Source organism: Hemitrygon akajei, chromosome 9, assembly GCF_048418815.1.
Source record: "Hemitrygon akajei chromosome 9, sHemAka1.3, whole genome shotgun sequence".
NCBI classification, from domain to species: Eukaryota; Metazoa; Chordata; class Chondrichthyes; order Myliobatiformes; family Dasyatidae; genus Hemitrygon; species Hemitrygon akajei.
The window spans coordinates 122,521,048-122,539,976 of record NC_133132.1 but is presented as its reverse complement, the minus strand read 5'-3'; the positions used below and the strand labels follow the sequence as shown (position 1 = coordinate 122,539,976).

The 18,929-nt window shown below is 40.3% G+C and overlaps 1 protein-coding gene across 3 annotated transcripts in view; it reads right to left on the bottom strand.

Annotated features, from left to right (window-relative positions):
- Positions 1–12,833: 12,833 nt before the first annotated feature.
- The window catches only part of lpin1a (lipin 1a), a 122,738-nt gene continuing 116,642 nt past the window's right edge, over positions 12,834–18,929 (bottom strand). For all 3 annotated transcript variants that reach the window (XM_073056932.1, XM_073056933.1, XM_073056935.1), the window contains one exon: positions 12,834–14,869. In XM_073056932.1, the coding sequence (XP_072913033.1) occupies positions 14,719–14,869 (151 nt within the window). In that variant the 3' untranslated portion in view covers positions 12,834–14,718. The remainder of the gene's footprint in view (positions 14,870–18,929) is intronic.

The window sequence follows — 18,929 nt, the reverse complement described above, 5'->3', positions numbered from 1 at the left end:
TTGACCCTTCTAGAAAGGTTCTCCCTGATTTCCAAATGTTATCAGTCAATGTTCAATTACCCTTCTCGTCTAAGCTCCGGTTTGCTTCTTTTACTGGGCACTTCTACCTGTTCCGGGAAACTGCAGTCATGAGGTCCTGTGCAGCACTTGATTTTATTACTTTAAATTTATTGCTTTAACCTCATCTCACCTCCAATTGTCGTTTTTTTTCAAAAAGTCCTTTTGAAAGTAATTCACCTGCTCGGTCTTAACTGCTTTAATGTAATGTCATTTGGTTAATTTGGATGTCTTGCACTGTATCCTTTATAACACAATGAATGTGCACAGCTTGTACCCAGAATCTGCCCCACGCTGCAGAGCATGTATCAGGAAAGATTCCTTGCAAGTTTACATACAGAAAGTAAGAACAAAAAATACATACGTTGTGATATATTAAAGGAATTGATTAAGTACTTTTAACTGAGGTGCCTGAAAATGTCATCTTTTTTCAAAGGGGAAAATAATCAGTACATGCTTTGAGAATCAAGGATTGCCAAAATTATCCTCACAATGATGTCCGTATTAATCATCCTCCCATTATATGATGTCACCTATGATTGTAATTAATCTTGCTTTTTATGCTGTCTTAAAATAAATAACATATCCTGAGCATCTATATAAAAAGAATAAAAGAATGTTTTATTTTCAAAGATGTCAGTACACTTGCAAACTGAGCCACTAGATTTAAATTTAAAACAAAACCACAGTCTCCGGTCTGGGAAACACAGGATGAGTCACAGGAAGAGGCCATGCAGTTGCCGAACTCATTAAAAGTAAATGTTAGACAAAATGGATTTCCTGTGTCAAAAAATAGATTGCTGTTACTGAAGAGGTCAACTGATACACACTTCGGGATTCACTGTTAAAAGAATGAAGACTGAGATGCTGATAAAAAGTAAAATGTTGCCGCACCGTCTTGCAAACGGAGCATGTAGCTTTAATGTGTGACAGAAAAAGCACCAAATAGTTCACTGGATGGTGTGCTGCTGTGCCTCAGAAATCAGAACATGCAATTTATTTTCTGTGCCAAATCAAAGAAAAAGGATGTTCTCATCATTAGCGTTGTCTCCCCAGTGCTGTCACTAAAACCAAATTCCAGAATTTTCTGTACAAATCATTAACTATTAACAATAAATTTTGATTCAAGCTTCAATTTCAGTTCAGTAAAAACGTCTGTTGAAGGGAATTAAGGCCAGCACTGGAAAAAAATATTGCTTTCTTTTTATCTCTGCTTACTTACAGAAATCAGAATCTATTTGTTATTTTGATGAATGTACTACTTCTACCATAATTACTGTGGCTGAATTATCTACAATGAATTAAGCAAAGCTATAATGCCCGTTAGGCACAAAAGACTGAAGTATCAATTAAACCAATTATCGGGGATGGATTCTACTAGAGTAAACCAAATTGTAAAGCTTTTTTGCATTAAGTGTTTTGTTATTGTGAGGTACTTTAGAAATATTGTAGGTGTCCAAAAGTAAAACGCTGTTGATACTGAAATAGAAACAATGATTGCTGAAAATGTTCAGCAGGTCAGGTAGCTTCTACGTGGGTAGACCATTGGGTGTTGCCTGAACTGCTGAGAGTATTTTGTGTTTTCAGCTTTTCTCTGAAACAGGTACATTGCTCCACATACTTGTACATGCCAACAGGCTGTGCTCCTAATTGTAGTCAAAAATATGAATTAAACACTGTAACTCTCAGGAAGGCAGTTGTATCCATGGAAAGAGACTTTGTCAACCTTTCAAATCCACAACCCATCATTGGAGCTGAGAAAGAGAGAAGGCAATTTTGTCACAAACAAGAGAAAAATCTGCAGATGCTGGAAATCAAAGCAATACACACAAAACGCTGGAGGAACTCAACAGGCCAAGCTGCATCTGTGGAAAAGAGTCAACATTACAGGCCAAGACCCTTCACCAGGAATTGAAAAAAAAACTTGAGAAGTGGAAGAAAAAGATGAAAAGATGGCCTCATCTTTTTTTCCCTGGTCCTAATGAGGGTCTTGACCCAAAATGTTGACTGCTTACTCTTTTAGACGTTGCCTGGCCTGCTGAGTTCCTCCAGCATTTTGTGTTCAGTAGCAGAGAGTATGGGAGAGGGCTGGAAAAAGCAAAGAAAATACCTCTGATAGGGTGAGGCAATAGGGGTGTTCAGGGTCCAATTATGCTTTACTTTGTTTAGAATGTTGCTAACAGGAAAACTGCGGAATTTGCCAAGATTTCCAGAATATGCAGTCTTTATTTATTTTCAAAGATATGAATGTCTTTTTTGTTACACTTGAATTAAATTGACTTTCAAGCTATAGGCATCAATCCAAGTGGAATCAAGAATTCCAGCAGTCAATGGGTAGTAGTTGTCAATCCACTGGCAAGCACAGGAGTTAGAGAACAAGTGAGGTGATCGAATAGGGGTGCATCATCACAAACTATACACATAGAGGGGGAGGTTGAAACAGGCAAGTGTGAGGAAATGATTGTGGAAAATTAGGACGAAATGCCAGCTGACACGAAGTAGAAATGGAACAGAGAATCCTAGTGTGAACAAGAGGAATGGGAAAAAGAGAAGACCTGCAGCATTTGGAGCTCAGATAGTGCAATAGCAAAAAAAAAACTGAAGTTGGATAAGACGTGTTTGCAACAAAGCAAACAATTGCATTATATATAACATGGAACAGAACACCACAGAACAGGCTCTTCGGCCCACAATGTTTGCTGATTGTTTAACCTACTCCAAGATCAATCTAACCCTTTCCTCCCAATTAGCTCTCCATTTTTAGTTCATCCATGTGCCTAAGTTTCATTACTATTCCAAATACATCTGCCTCTACAGCAATCTTTTCAGTGAATTCAATGCAACCACCACTTCATGTAAAAAGGGCCCATTTCACACTATATCTCAATAAAATAAATAAAATTGATTCCATCTGCTCATTTTTCCAGCTGGTCCGGATCCCACTGCAACTTTTGATAGCCTTATTCTCTGTTCACTTTGCCCCTAATCATGATAAGACCATGAGATCACAAGACATAGGAGCAGAATTAAGCCATTCAGCCCATCGAGTCTGCTCCACCATTCCATCATGGCTGATCCCAGATCCCACTCAACCCCATACACCTGCCTTCTCATCATATCCTTTGATGCCCTGACTGATCAGGAAATGATTAACCTCCACCTTAAATACACCCACGGACTTGGCATCCATCGCAGTCTGTGGCAGAGCATTCCACAGATGTACTACACTCTGGCTAAAAAGATCCCTCCTGACATCTGTTCTAAAGGGTTGCCCCTCAGATTTGAGGCTGTGCACTCTAGCTCTGGATGCCTCCATCATAGGAAACATCCTCTCCACATCCACCCTATCCAGTCCTTTCAACATTCGGTAAGTTTCAATGAGATCCCTTCGCATTCTTCTAAATTCCAGTGAGTACAGGCCCATAGCTGTCATCTGCAAATTTGGTAATCCAGTTTGCCACATTATCATCCAGATTGTTGAAAAAGATGACGAACAATAATGGACCCATAAACACAAGAGTTTCTGCAGATGCTGGAAATCCAGAGTAGCACAGACAAAATGCTGGAGCATTTGGGAACTCTTGTCTTAGGTCGTAAATGTCAGTGATTTTAATACTTACCATTAACTCCCACACCTTCATCATTCCTCTCTTTTAGGGCTGGATATAAGAAGCCTGGATTTTAAGATTTTGAGATGAGAACGTCTTTTTAAGGGAAATGAAAAAAGTTTAAGGTCAATGTCAAAGGTAGTTTTTTTTGGGGTTTTTTTTTTGTTTTTTTTTTACACAGAGTAGGAAGTTCCCAGAATGCACTGCTGAGCGTAGAGGCTGATGCATTCTGGAATTTTAAGAAACTCTTAACAGTCTCATGGATAAAAGTAAAATGGAGGGCTGTTGGCTATGTTTGAGGGAAGGCTTAGGTTGATCATGGAGTAGGTTAAAAGGCTGGAATGCATAGTAAATCTCCCTGTAGCAAGACACTAATCTTCAATCAATTATCCATCAAATCAGAACATCCTTTGAATGTTTCAGATAGGAAAGATTCCCAGAACATTAGAGGCCCTTCATAAAGGTCCGCACATCAGCCGAGGATGCCATCTCCATCACTCTACACATCATGCTGCAACACCTGGAGTATAAGGACACCTACAAGAGAATGTTTTTTATTGACTACAGTTCTGCCTTCAACTCCACACTCCCCAACAAGGTGATTAAAGGGAGTCTAATCTCCCCAACAGGTCTACACAATCTGAGACTCTACACATCAATGTGAAACCTGATTCTGGACTTTCTAACCAATCACACACACAGTCAGACTAAGCAAGAACACATTGACTTCCCTGGCCCTGAACTCCTTTACACTCTTTTCACCATGACTGTCCCCCTACTTATGCCACCAACTCCATCATCAAATCTGCAGACAACACCACAGAGACTGGATTAATAACAAAATAGAGAGGAGGTGCAGAAACTGTCTGAATGGTGCAACAACCATAGCCTTTCATTCAACATCACAAAACATAGCAATGATCATTGATTTCAGGAAATCGAGAAGCTATGAACAAGCTCCATGACCCATAAATGGTGAAGAAGTGGAAAGGGTCTCCAGCTTTAAGTTCTTGAGGGTGAACATCACAAAGGAGCTCACTTGGACCATAAACACCTCCTTGATAGTAGGGAAGGCTCAGGCAACTCCTATACTATCTTAGGAGTTTAAAGAGAGAAACTCTGCCCCAAAAGTTGCTGGTAAAACTTTATCGATGTGTAATTGAGAACATACTGACCTACTGCATGACAGTATGGTACACTAGCTGCAACAAAATCAACCAAAAAAACACATCAACAAGTGATCAGGACTGCACAGAATATCACCAGCACATATCTACCAGATATGGAAACCATCTATAACTCACGATGTCTACATCAGGCTCACAAGGTCACGATGGACTCATCCCTCCCCAATAATCATTGGTTCAATCCCCTACCAACCAGCAGGAGATACAGCAACATCTCTGCACGGACATCCAGACTGAAAAACAGCTTTCTCCCCAGGACCGTCATGCAGCTGAAGAATGCCCACCCCTCACCCACCCATAGTCCATTGGCACTATGGACAATCTCTATGTGCGATACGTGGGCATAATTCTTAATGCTTTTTTATATTTAATATTCTCTTTTATAACACAGGCAAGTGGAACACTTGAATGGAGCAGCCACTGTAACTTTTAATTTTAGAGTTGTTTGTTTTTAATTCAGATGTCATTCTAAATAACTCAGATGTTATTTTAAATTTAGGTATTGTGTTTTTTATAATTGAGTTGCCAGTCTGCTGTTTTGCACTGAATAGAATAACATGGCAATCTCATTGTCCTCAGAAATGACAATAAAGCTCCAGCTTTAACTTTATCTATAATCTGTTGGAGATACTTAAAGAAATTAGGAGAGCAAAGAGATGGCACATAATATCACTGGTGGGAAAAGACTAAGGAAAGTCCCAGATCACCCAGGCAAGAGGGTAATCAATGAAAGAGTAAGGACAATTAATGCCAAGGGGAAATCTGTACAAGGAGTCTGAGGATGTAGGTGACATCTTAAATGAACATTTCTCATCTGATAACATCTTCTCCACAACCTCCATCAGCTCAAGTGCAGCACAAGGCTGTGTGCTTGACCTCCTGTGAGGCTAAGCACAGCTCCAGATGCCGTATTGAAGTTTGCTGACGACATCACTGTGGTTGGCCAAGTCAAAGGTGGTGATGAATCAGCAGATAAGAGGTAGATTGAAAATCCGGCTGAGTCGTGCCACAACAACAACCTCTCCGTCAGTGTCAGCAAGACCAGATTTCAGGAGGAAGTTCATGAGCCAGTCCTCATCACACCAGCAGTGGAGAGGGACAACAATTTTAAATACTTTGCTGTTATAATTTCAGAGGATCTGTCCAGGAAGTAAATACAATTACAAAGAAAGCATGGCTGCACCTCTATTCCTTAAAAGTTTGTGAAGGCTTCGCATGGCATTTAAAACTTTGACATACTTCTATAGTTTTGCGGTTGAGACTATATTGACTGGTACGGAAAACCATTGCCCTTGAATGGAAAGTGGATATGACCCAGTCTATCACAGGTATAAGCTGTGAGCACATTTCAGCGCTGTCGCAGGAAAGCAGCATCCATTATCAAGGACCCCCACCACCCAGGCCATGCTCTCTTCTCATCGCTATCATCAGGATGGTGGGACAGGAGCCTCAGGACCCACACCACCAGGTTCAGGAACAATTATTACCCCATCAGCCTCTTGAACCAGTGGGGATAATTTCACTCAACATCACTTGCCCTATCACTGAACTGTTCCCACACCTATGGACTCACTTTCAAGGGTTTTTCATCTCATGATCTTAATATTTATTGCTATTTATTTGTTAATTTTTCTTTTGTATTTGCAGTTAGTTGTCTTTTGCACATTTCTTGTTTGTCTGTCCTGTTGGGTGCAGCCTTTCATTGATTCTATTATGTTTTTTGGATTTACTGAGGATGCCCACAAGAAAATGAGTCTCAGGGGTATATACGGAGACATATATCTGCTTCGATAATAAATTCACTTTGAAATTAGAACTTTGAATTTTCAAAGGGTTGTGGTTAGAAAATTCAGTAAGGTGAATTGTGAAATTCTATTTCAATGCCTCTTAAATAGGCAAGAGAATGTGCAGAGAATGGAAGTGTATAGACATTGTGTAGGCAGAGGGGATTGGCTTGGTTAACCTCTGAATTACCAGCTTAATTAATTCAGCACAACATTGCAAGCAAAGGCCCAACCCTATGCTGTGATAGGGGATTCATTAGTTAGGGGAACAGAAGGGAGGTTCTGTGAATGAGAACTAGATTCCCAGATGGTTTGTTGGGGGGCCAGGGTTTGGGACATTTCAGATCGAGTCTTCAGCATTCTGAAGTGAGAGGATGAACAACCAGAGGTTGTGACTTATGTAGGTACCAATGACATAGGTAGGGAGAGTGTTGAGGTTCTGCAAAGGGAGTACAGGGAGTTAGGTGCTATGTTAAAGGGCAGGACCTTCAGGTTTGTAATCTCAGGATTGCTACCCATGCCATGTAGCAATCTGGTCTCATGTGAGACCAGAAATAGGAGGATTATACAGTTTAACACATGGCAAAGGAGTTGGTGTAGGAGGGAAGTGCATACGGTTTTTATTGGGCTCTCTTCCAGGAAAGATGGGACCTGTACGCAAGAGACGGTTTGCACCTTGACTGGATGGGAGAATATTCTAGGAGGAAGGACTGCTAGTGATGCATGGTGGGGTTTAATTGAGTTGCAGTGGGATGGAAACCAGAATGCCAGTTTAGTAGAGAGGTTGTAGAGACAGATGTTGGTAAGACCTCAGAAAAAGTCAACAATAAAAGGCATTAAGGGTGGAACTGAGAAATAAGAAAGATAAGATCACATTAATGGGGCTATATTACAGACCACCCAACAGTCAGGGGATTTAGAGAAACAAATTTGTAGAAAGATTGCAGACTGTTACAAGAAACATACAGTTGTTAATAGTCAGTGATTTCAACTTTCCACATATTGACTGGGACTCCCATCCTGTAAAAGGGCCTAGATGGGATAGAGTTTGCCAAATATGTTCAGGAAAGTTTTCTTAATCGGTACATAGAAGTCACAAGGGAGTGTGCAATACTTGAACTGCTATTAGGGAATGAGACAGGGCAAGTGACAAAAGTTTGTGTAGGAGAACATTCTCCATCTAGTGATCACACTGCCATTAGTTTCAAGGTAGATATGCAAATAGATAAGTCTGATTCATGGGCTGAGATTCTAAATTGGAGAAAGGCCAATTTTGATGGTATCAGAAATGATCTGCCAAGTGTGGATTGGAACAGGCTGGTTTCTGGCAAAAGTGTGCTTGGTACGTGAGAGGCCTTCGAAAGTGAAATTTTGAGGGTACAAAGCTTATATGTGCCTCTCTGTATAGAAAGTAAAGAGAAGAAGTGCAGGGAACCTTGGTTTTCAAGAGATATTGAGGCCCTGATTAAGTAAAAAAAGTGTGTGGCAGGTATAGGCACAGGAACAAATAAGGTGCAAATGCAGTATAACAAATGCAAGAGCACACTTAAGAAAGAAATCAGGAGTTTGGCATAGCAGACAAGGTGAAGGAGAATCCTGAGGGATTCTACAGATAAGTTAAGAGCACATTTTGATAAAAAGAACACTAATGTAGACTATTAATCTAAATGGGGAGAAAATTCAAACATCAGAGGTGCAGCGGGACTTAGGAATCCGCGTGCAAGACTCCCAGAAGGTGTTTATTTCAAGGGAAATAGAACATAAAAGCGATGAGATAATGCTGAGTCTTTATAAGACACTAGTTAGTCTGCACATAGAATATTATCAACAGATGTTTTATCATTGGAGAGAGTCCGGATGTTCATGAGGATTCCAGGAATGAAGGAATTGACATATGAGGACCAGTTAGCTGCTTTGGGCCTGTACTCACTGGAATTTAGAAAAATGTGGGGGGGCTCTCAATGAAACTTACCAAATGTTGAAAGGACGAGATCAGGTGTATCTGGAGAGGATGTTTCCTATGCTGGGGGTATCCAGAGCTAGAGGGCACAGCCTCAAAACTGAGGGGTGACCTTTTAGAACGGAAGTAAGGAGGATTTTTTTTAGCCAGAGTAGTGAGTCTGTGGAATGCTCTGCCACAGACTGCAATGGAGGCCAAATCCGTGGGTATATTTAAAGCAGAAGTGGATAGTTCCCCGATTCCTGATTGGTCAGGGCATCAAAGGATATGGTAGGAAGGCAAGTGTATGGAGTTGAATGAGATCCAGGATCAGCATGATGGAATGGTGGAGTAGATTTGATTGGCTGAATGGCCTAATTCTGTTCCTATGTCTTACAGTCTTATGCATTGCAAGGGACAAAATTGGTCCTCTGGAAGATCAGAATGGTAATACATTGTGGAGCCAAAAGAGGTGGGGAAGATCTTAGATGTAATTTTTGCATCTGTATTACTCAGGAGACAGACACAAAGTCTAGAAATGGGACATAGCGGCTTTGCTGCATCAACTTCATGGACCCTATACAGGTTAAAGAGGAGGAGGTGTTTGCTGTCCTGTGGGAAGTCAGGGTGGATAAATCGCCATGGCCTCAAAAGATGTTCTCTCAGAGCCTACAGGAGGCAATTGCAGAAATTGCAAAGGCCCTAGCAAAGATATTTAAATCTTCCTATGCGACAGGAGAGGTACCAGAGGATTGGAGGATAGCCAATGTTGTTCTGCTGCTTAAAAAAGGCTCCAAACATCGGCCAGGAAATTGCAGACCACAGACTTTGACATCAGTAGTAGGCAAGTTATTGTAAGGTATCCTAAGGGACCAGATATACAAGTATTTGGATAGACTTGAACTGATTAAGGATAGTCAGCATGGCTTCATGCATGGTAGGTCGTGTCTAACTAATCCTACAGTTTTTTGAGGAAGTTACCAGAAAATTGGATGAAGTCTACATGGGCTTCAGCAGGGCATTTGACAAGGTCCTACATGAGAGGTTGGTCAAAAAGGTTCAGTTGCTTGACATTTAAGATGAGGTAGTAAATTGGATTAGCATTGGCTTTGTGGCAGAAATCAGAGAGTGGAGTACCATGTTGTCTCTTAGACAGCAGGCCTGTGACTAGTGGTGTGCCACAGGAATCGGTGTTAATGTGGTTAACTGGATCAGCAAATTTGTGGATGACACCAAGTTTGGCAGTGTAGTGAACAGTGAGAAATGCTATCATAGCTTGCAGGGGGACCTGCAGCAACTGGAAAAATGGCAGATGGAGTTTAATTCAGACAAGAGCAAGGCATTGCATATTGGTAGGACCACCCAGGGTAGGTCTTACAGAGTAAATGGTAGGGCACTGAGGAGTGTGATAGAATAAAGGGATCTGGGAATACTGGTCCATAATTCATTGAAAGTGGCATCACGGGTCAATATTAGTCATAAACAAAGCATTTGGCTTTCATAAATTAAAGTATTGATTACAGGAGATGTGATGTTATGTTGAAGTTATATTAGATGTTAGTGAGGCCTAATTTGGAGTAATATGTGCAATTTTAGTCACCTACCTACAGGAAAAATGTAAATAAGTTTTAAAGAGTACAGAGAAAATTTGTAAGGATGTTGCTGGGTCTGGAGGAATTGATTTATAAGGAAATATTGAATAGGTTAGGACTTCATTCCTTAGAATGTAGAAGATTGAAGGGAGATTTGATAAAATTATGAGAGGTATAAATAGGATAAATGCAAACAGGCTTTTTCCACTGAGGTTGAGAGGGCCTACAAGAGGTCATGGGTTGAGGGTGAAAGGTGAAAAGTTTAAGGGGAACATGAGGGGAAACTTCTTCACTCAGAGGGTTCTGCAAGTGTGTAATGACTTGCCAGCACAAGTGGTGCACAGCAAGCTCCATTTCAACACTTAAGTGAAGTTTGGATAGGTACACGGCTGGTAAGGGTACGGAGGGCCATGGTCCCAGTGGAAGGTCAATGGAAGTAGGTTCGGCATGAACTAGATGGGCTGAAGGTCCTGTTTCTGTGCTGCACTTTTCTATGATTCTATACCCTTTGAGTGATTAAAAAATGGGCACTGCTGGCCAAAAGTCCAACAATTACCCCCTGTTGTGATGGAAAATAATTGGTTCTTTGAGTCTCAACAGTAGAGGCCTGGATACACACAGTTTTAATAATAAGGAATTTATTTACAAGGGGAAGTCGGGTCAACACAAGCAACTACAATATTCTAACAAAAACACATTTAGAGTTAACACATGTGGGGAAGGTCGGGTCGGCTGTACAATACACAGAAAGTGGTGTGGGGACAGGGTACAGTTACACATACAAAGAACAAGGGAAAAGCACTATGACAGCTATCCCCCTTGACCTTGGATAGCTGCAGCTCCCTTACCAGGACAAACGATAAACCTTCCCAAACATAAATCAATGCACTTACCTTAAATGAGGTGGTCTGTAAGAGAGAACGAGCCAGACACATGTCTCACCTTTTATAGCATGGGGCTGGGCGAGATAATCCAATTAAGGTGACCAATAATTTAGGTGTGCATTGATTAGTTGGGAGGGACCAAATGTTGATTGGCGCGTGGTGTGTCCTCCGACCAGCCAGGTGGCAGTGCATCTGTCACGTGGCTGGTATCTCTGGATACACTCCCAGACAGAGTAGAACAATTCAGGACAGTTAACCTCTCCACTACATGCAGTATTCCAGACTCGCAACAATAAGCCAGATTTCTAAGATTGCCAACTGACCTGACAGGGTACAGACTTGCCTCTCCAGGCATTCAATTCAGGCCTCTGAATAGTAGCTCTTAATTCAATTGCTCTGCTAACATACCATGGCCACACTACTGCCTCGGTCAAGCTTTCCTGTACAGAATTTTTAAAACATTGTCCTATCTTTTAAAGATAATGGGAATTAATAATTTTTTAAAAGATGGCAATAGTGTACCTCATGACCCTTCTTTGATATTGAGATATTAGCCAGTCTTTAAGTTCTAATCAATTTCTTTCTTACATGATTTGTGTTTCCTTGTGATTGATGCATTTCTAATGCTATGTGCCTGCGATGCTACTATCAAGCAGCCCTTCTTTGCACCTGTGCACTCAAGAACTAACTCCTCTTTGACTTTGCACTCCGACAACCATTTTATTTTAGGAAATCTTTGATCCCATTTGGTCATGGGCAAATGATACGAAACAAAGATTGCTACTTTGGTAATTTTATTGTCAAGAAGAATAATGCCAGGCAGATACAAAATGGACAAATGGCCTCCACCCATCAATTCTTCATCAAAATTTTGTTTCAGATCTTCATTGATTCATTGTCTTGTGGGAGTCAAAAATGATGAACCACTGATGTGGCCAAGTGTGACATGTATATTGTTTATATTATTACAATATTGATTGAATATTCAGAGTCCATTCATAATAGCTGTTCTGTATGAGTTCTCTTAAGCTGCTTATCGATTTGCATCCCATCTAATTTTACACAAACTTTTTGCTTAAAGATGAATGTAATTTTCAGAAATTTCAGATAGAATTTGTTACCGAGTTCAGAAAAATATAGGGCTATGGGTAACCCTACATAATTTCTATGCTAAGGACATGTTCAGCACAGTTTTGTGGGCCGAAGGGCCTGTACTGTGCTGTAGGTTTTCTATGTTCTTATGAATAATTGTGGTGGATAGAGGTTCGTTCAGGACTAATCTTGATCTTTAATTATCTATAACACAGTAATGAATAAATCAAATTTGTCCTGAATAGCTTTTCAATGGAGTAGGAATATTAGTCTTGAGCCTCTTCCTTTGTTGATCTGTAGAACCCCAATCCCTAAAACTTTCTGGCCTATTTCTCCCAGTTGCTTTCAAAAAAGGATCAAACTACACTCATAATTAGCACGTAGCAACTTTAAGAAACTTGCTGGTAGAACTAGCATCTCTCAAGACTCCACTATAGCTATGTCAGTGACTCCAGCACTCCACCACACTCGAATTCTCCATTTTTCTTCTACATTTCCCATACCTCTACCTATCCCCAAATCCCTCTGCCTCACCACCTTCTCCTCCTTGGACACACTAAAAACAAATTTAATTTTCTTGGGCTTGCTTTAACATTTTTTCTTAACCTCATAGAAGACCTTGTAACAGAATTGCCCAAGCTGTTCTTAAATATACATATGCTGTTTAAAAAAAATAACAACAGACATACATTTTCATAGTTCTGCATTTATTGACAATTTTACTTATCTACAAAGTATGACAGCGTATCACCAGTAACACTGCAATTCAGTACACAGTCGTTGCGATACTTTTAGTAAATGTAACAGAATAGATTTGAAAGCAAAGCTTCATTTATTTATCTTTCATAGAAAGAAAATACCCTTTGCATTGTGCTCTGGGCCCAACATTTCCCATCTTAAATACAGCCATAAAACCCACATTAGTTAATTTTGCATGCATCATGAATGGCAATTTCCAAATTGTGGCAATACTGGAAACATGAAAGAGCATACAAAATATTCAAATTATTCTTGAACTATGTCAGATGTTATTTTGAACAGTCAATTTATATCTTCACTCCCTTGCAAGTGATTAAGTAGTTCTCCTACACTAAAGAGTTCAAGAGCTCTTAAAAAAATGTAGAAAGACATTCAGACCAATCAGAGGGCGAGTTCATCTAAAGATTTTCCTTTCTAGATAAGAATTTTAATTTCACTTTGTAGACAACAAATTCATTTCCAGATTTCTAAAAAAAAAGTATGTATTTATTGGGTCTATTGCTTCTTCAATAAATAAGATGGTAGTTGATTGAATTTTATCAGCTCCTCCAATGAAGCTCTGTAGTGTACAGGTCAGGGAACAAAACTCTTGATTGTATTTTTCTGAATTACGGGCTGCATCAAAGGCAACAATCCTAATGCACCGTTATAGCCTTACAGGAAAGGGAACGTCTGCATGAAAGACACGCAATGCTGGAAGCGATCAACAGAATAAATCACATCAGTAAAGAGGGAAACTGTAGACTTGTCATGTTATTAATCTTGATATCTGATGGTCATTGTGTTAATATGTCAACCCTGCTTCTCTCTCCACTAATGCTGCCTGATCTGCTGAGTTTCTTTTCATTTTATTTCAGATTTGCAACATCTACATGCTCTACTTTTTGAAAAAAATAAATCTGCATTGCAACTATTTAGCCATAGTTCACATATAAAAATAATTGCATGATGTGTAGCTATAATACATTTAACAATAGAATTATCAGCTAATTGCTATATGTTCTGCAGAAAATTAAGTTCTTTGCATTCATATATATAACTATTTAAACTAAAATGCAAAAAAATTATTTGTTCTCATTTTAATCAAGCAATTATCTATCAGGTTCAATGGATATCCTATGCCAAACTAGGACAAAGCTGACTTCAATTGTTCCTGCACTTGCTTACTAACCATTATTCCTGCCAAAGCGAACTTGTGTGGGGTGGTGGAAGAGAAAATCAGTGCACATGTAAACAGCAGTTTCCAGCCACAGAAATATAGGCCAGCTGGAGTCACTGCCCTCATGAGGAAAAAGAGGTAGATTGTGTGGGGGTGGTGGGAGAAAAACATCTGGTGAAGATAAATGATTAGGCTATTTGAACCTTTGAAAGTGTTTACTGATGCATTATGCAAGCTGGATCTAAAGTAAATGTTTCAGACTAATTAGTAAAAGTGCATTCTATAAATAATCACAGTTCTGTACTTGTTGAGGAAAAATAAAATAGAAAATTTGACTTAAACACTTGCTTCATAAAATGATGAATCCAAAGAGTGATCTTAAAGTAGCTGCGATCTCAACAAAACCAATGGTCAAAAATGTCACTAGCACAAGCAACAGGTTTCTTATCATAAAGCAGCTTAAGATGCAACATACTTTCAACAGACATCACTCTCCAATGTTCTTAACAGCTGAGAGGATAAAATGCTCAGTGACAGGACAGGAACTTTCTTGCTTCAATAAAGCCAGAGAAAAGGAAAATTACAACTTCAAACAGTGAGAAAAGGCTGCCTGCCATTACGCTACAAAAATCTATTTCTCATGTGCTTATGTTTAATTCAAGTATGAAGGTCCTGGTTCTCCACTGTTGGTAGCTGCTCCCTCCAGTATGTGAATTGACTGTAGGTATCCGAACAAGGGAAGTCAGAAGAATTCTCTCTCTTCAGAAGAGGGAACACATGATCAACTATTTCGCTCAGCCTTACGTAGCTGGAAAAACACAAGAGTTCTTCATGAGAAACTGAACACATGATCGCATCAGTACTTTTCTATTTACAAGCAGGAGAATGTGTGTGCATGCTCATATGGATATTTGTTCTTAAAATTTAATGTCATATCCCAGCATATGCCACCAATGGCTCACTAAAACCAACAGGAAGAAAGGTCCTCAATTGCTTATGTAATAAAGACTTAATTTTGTACTTCTCTTCTGAAATACAGCCCCATTGAAGACAATTGAAGGGGACTTCTGAACTGTTTCAGCCTCGATATTGGATAATTAGTTGTACTGATTAAGAACACATTTCTAGGCAGATCTCTTTGCTTTAAAGAAAATATGTTTTCTTAATAGGTGGTAGAAGCATGAAGCTCCCAAATGGCAGTGAATGAGAATTTTCCTTATGTTCTGGTGCTTCTGCATTTATCTACCCCTTCTTGTGACAAACAAATGTTGCCTATTTTATTGTGTGGGGTTGGTGAAAAGAAGTGGAAAAGAGGTTAGTGACGGGGTCCATTACATATGATGGGAGGGGTGTCTATTACTCATTAGATGGGTATTACTTGCCACTTACCAACCCAGAATGAGGTACATTTCTAAATGCATGTGGGGATCAACTGCTCTACTTCTAAGGTGTTAATATTGAAATTGAATGTTGTACCATCAATAAAGCAAATAACCCTACTCTGTGACCTTTTCAGGAAAGGTTATCAATCAATTTAAGTTGATCGGACCAAAGGAGCACAGGATTGTGAAATATTGGAAGGGAGTGTTTTGATTAGCTCTGAGCATCCAATGCCATTATCTATATTGCCAGGTGTGACTCATCAACAATAGACCCCTGTTCCTCTCAATTTCCTTTGGGTTCAATTTTACTTTGACAGGTCAAATGCTGTCTCAATTTAAAAGTCAGCCACTCACACCTCAGCCACGTCCAGCAAGTGGTTAAGAAAGCAACAGATCTGTTGGCCTTTATTGCAGATGGTAGATTTGTTTTGTTATAGTTGTAAAGGATGTTAGTGAGGCCACATTTGGAATACCATGTAGAATTTTGGCCACTTTACCTAAAAAATGGATATGGTAGCTTTGGAGGCAGTTCAAAGGAGATTCATCTAAGATGAATTCCTAGGATTAGAGGGATTTCCTATCAAAAGGCTGGACAGTATTGGTCAGTATTTCCTGGAATTTTGAAGAATGAGTAACCTTATCCAAACATTAAAAAAATAACAAGGGAGTTAATAATAAGGGTTGATGATGAGCTGTTTTCGCTCATGGGAAGAGAGTCATAGACAAGAATAAAGCCACAAAATACGAGGGTAGTCATTTAAAACCAAGGTGTACAAAAATATCTTTGCTTATATTGTAGTGAATCTCTGGAATACTCTGTCCAGAAATGTGGTGGAGGCCACGTAAAGATGAAGAAAGATGGAATATCTGAAAGATCAAGGAATTGAGGAAACAGTCCAGAAGACAAGTTAAGCTTAGCACAGATCAGTAATAATGGACCATAAAAATAGAGGGCTATGGGTAACCCGAGGTAATTTCTAAGGTAAGGACATGTTTGGCACAGCTTTGTGAGCCGAAGGGCCTATATTGTGCTGTAGGTTTTCTATGTTCCTATAAAACACAGGAGCAGAATTAGGCCATTCAGCACATCAAGACTGTTCCGCCATTTCATTATGGCCGATTCCAGATCCCATTCAACCCCATACACCTGCCTTCTCACCATATCCCTTGATGCCCCAACCAATTAAGAATCTATGAACTTGCGCTTTAAATATGCCCATGGACTTTGCCTCCACCTATGGCAGAGCATTCCACAGATTTACTACTCTCTGGCTAAAAAAAAATCCTTCTTACTTCTGTTCTAAAAGGTCGCCCCTCAATTTTGAGGCTGTGCCTGTAGATCAGGATACCACCCCAAGAGGAAGCATCTCCTCCATACCCACCCTATCTAGTCCTTTCAACATTCGTTAGGTTTCAATGAGATCCCCAATAGAGCCACACCACCGCCTATGTCTTCCTGCCTGTGCTTTCAATACAAAGTATATCCTTTGATGTTAAACTCATTAACTATGACCTTCTTTCAGTCACAACTCAGTGATGCCCAGAACATCATACCAACCAATCTCTAACTGCGCCTCTCGAGTTCATCCACCTTATTCCGAATGCTACACGTATTTAAATACAGCACCTTCAGTTCTGCATTCTTTGCCCCTTTGAATTTTGTCTCTGTGGTACATCTTAACTCTTGGCTCTGTCTGCAGATACACCCAATCTTTGGCTTGTCCTTCCTTACATTCATACTAAATATTACATCACCTACTTGTAAACCTGCTGGCTCATACTCAGCTCTATCAAACTGATTCCAATACCCCTGCCATGTTAGCTTAAACCACTCCCAACAGCTCTAGCAAACCTGCCCACAAGAATATCGGTCTCCCTTGGATTCAAGTGCAACCCCATCTCTTCTGTACAGGTCACCCTACCCTAGAAGAGGTCCCAATGATCCAGGAATCTGAATCCCTGCCCCCTGCTCCAATTCTTCAGCCACGCATTTATCCACCACTCATTCTATTCCTATCCTCATTGTCACGTGGTACTGGCAGTAGTTCTGAGATTATTACCCTTGGGATCCTGCTTCTCAAATTCCTTCCCAAATCCCTGTATTATTTTTTCAGACCTCCACCCTTTCTCTACCCATGTCATTGGTACCAATATGTACCATGACTTCGGGCTGCCCACACCACCTTTTTCAAAATATTGTGGACACGTTCAGAAACCTGGGATGCAAACTACCATCTGTGTTTCTTTTTCTCATCCATAGAATCACCTATGGGTCCCCCAAAGTATGGAGTCCCCAATTACTGCTACCATCCTCTTCAGTTTCCTACCCTTCTAAGCCACAGGGCCAGACTCAGTGCCAGAGCCAAGGCCACTGTTGCTTTCCCCAGGTAGCCCCCCCCCCCCAAAACAGTACTGAAATCAGAGTGCTTATTGTTGAGGGGAACAGCCACAGGGGTGCCTCCACTATCTGGCATTCTTCTTCCCTCTCCTGACAGTCACCCATTTATCTGTCTCCTGTAGCCCTGGGCTGACTACCTCCCCGTAGCTCCTGTCATCACCTCTTCACTTCCCCAAACAAGCTTCAGTTCCCTAACATGGTCTCTAAGGAGCTGCATCTCTATACTCCCGGTGCAGATACGGCCAAGTGCATCGTACTGAATGTCGGAACAGTCTCGAAGGACTTGGTGACCTTCTACTTGTATTTCCTTGTCTCCATCTTCTGAATTGACATTAGATTATGGTTGTATTGGGAATGTGAAGGGTTGCTGGGAATGAGTACGTAGGAATAGGAAGGGTCAGGGGCTTCAATTAGGAAGGTTTGTCCTGGGAAAATGGGAGATATGTGAGATGATCCTAGGATTAAAGAACAGTATAAAACAGATGATAGTGTGCAATAAAAATAGAAACAGCTTGCAGGTATAGGAGGGAACAAGAATCCTGACAAATGGCAATGCTTCATAAGGAAGTGGAATTTTAGACTTTGATAGTCATGGAAAAATAGTGCTGGACTGGCAAATGTGATGTTGGAGTAGTGGGAAAACAGTCTTGAAGTGTGATAGCACTGGGGAGATGTTGATCTGAAAACAAAGGGAGCAAGGATCATGTGATCTGGCAGAACTGGGTTGGGTTAAACCAGATGACCAGATGATCCGAATTAGAAAAGCAAACAATATTTGACAAAGGAATAAATAAGGATAGCAATGGGAAATGGAAGAGAATTAGTTTTATTGGCATAAATTATGGGGATTAAATAGCAATAAAACTAATACACAAGTGGCAAGGAAAGAGTGAAAGGTTCTGGTGGTTGGAATAGGGACAACAACATGAACCAGTTATGTTACTGTTTCAATTCATGACCTTGAATAGGTGTTTGTGTGGGCACAGGAAGTGTGATGGACAGATGGCAGAAAAATCAGGGTTACTCAGTGACAGAGGAATGGTGAGAATGGATAGGGTAGGGCCAATAAGGCAGGAGAGAGCAAAGGA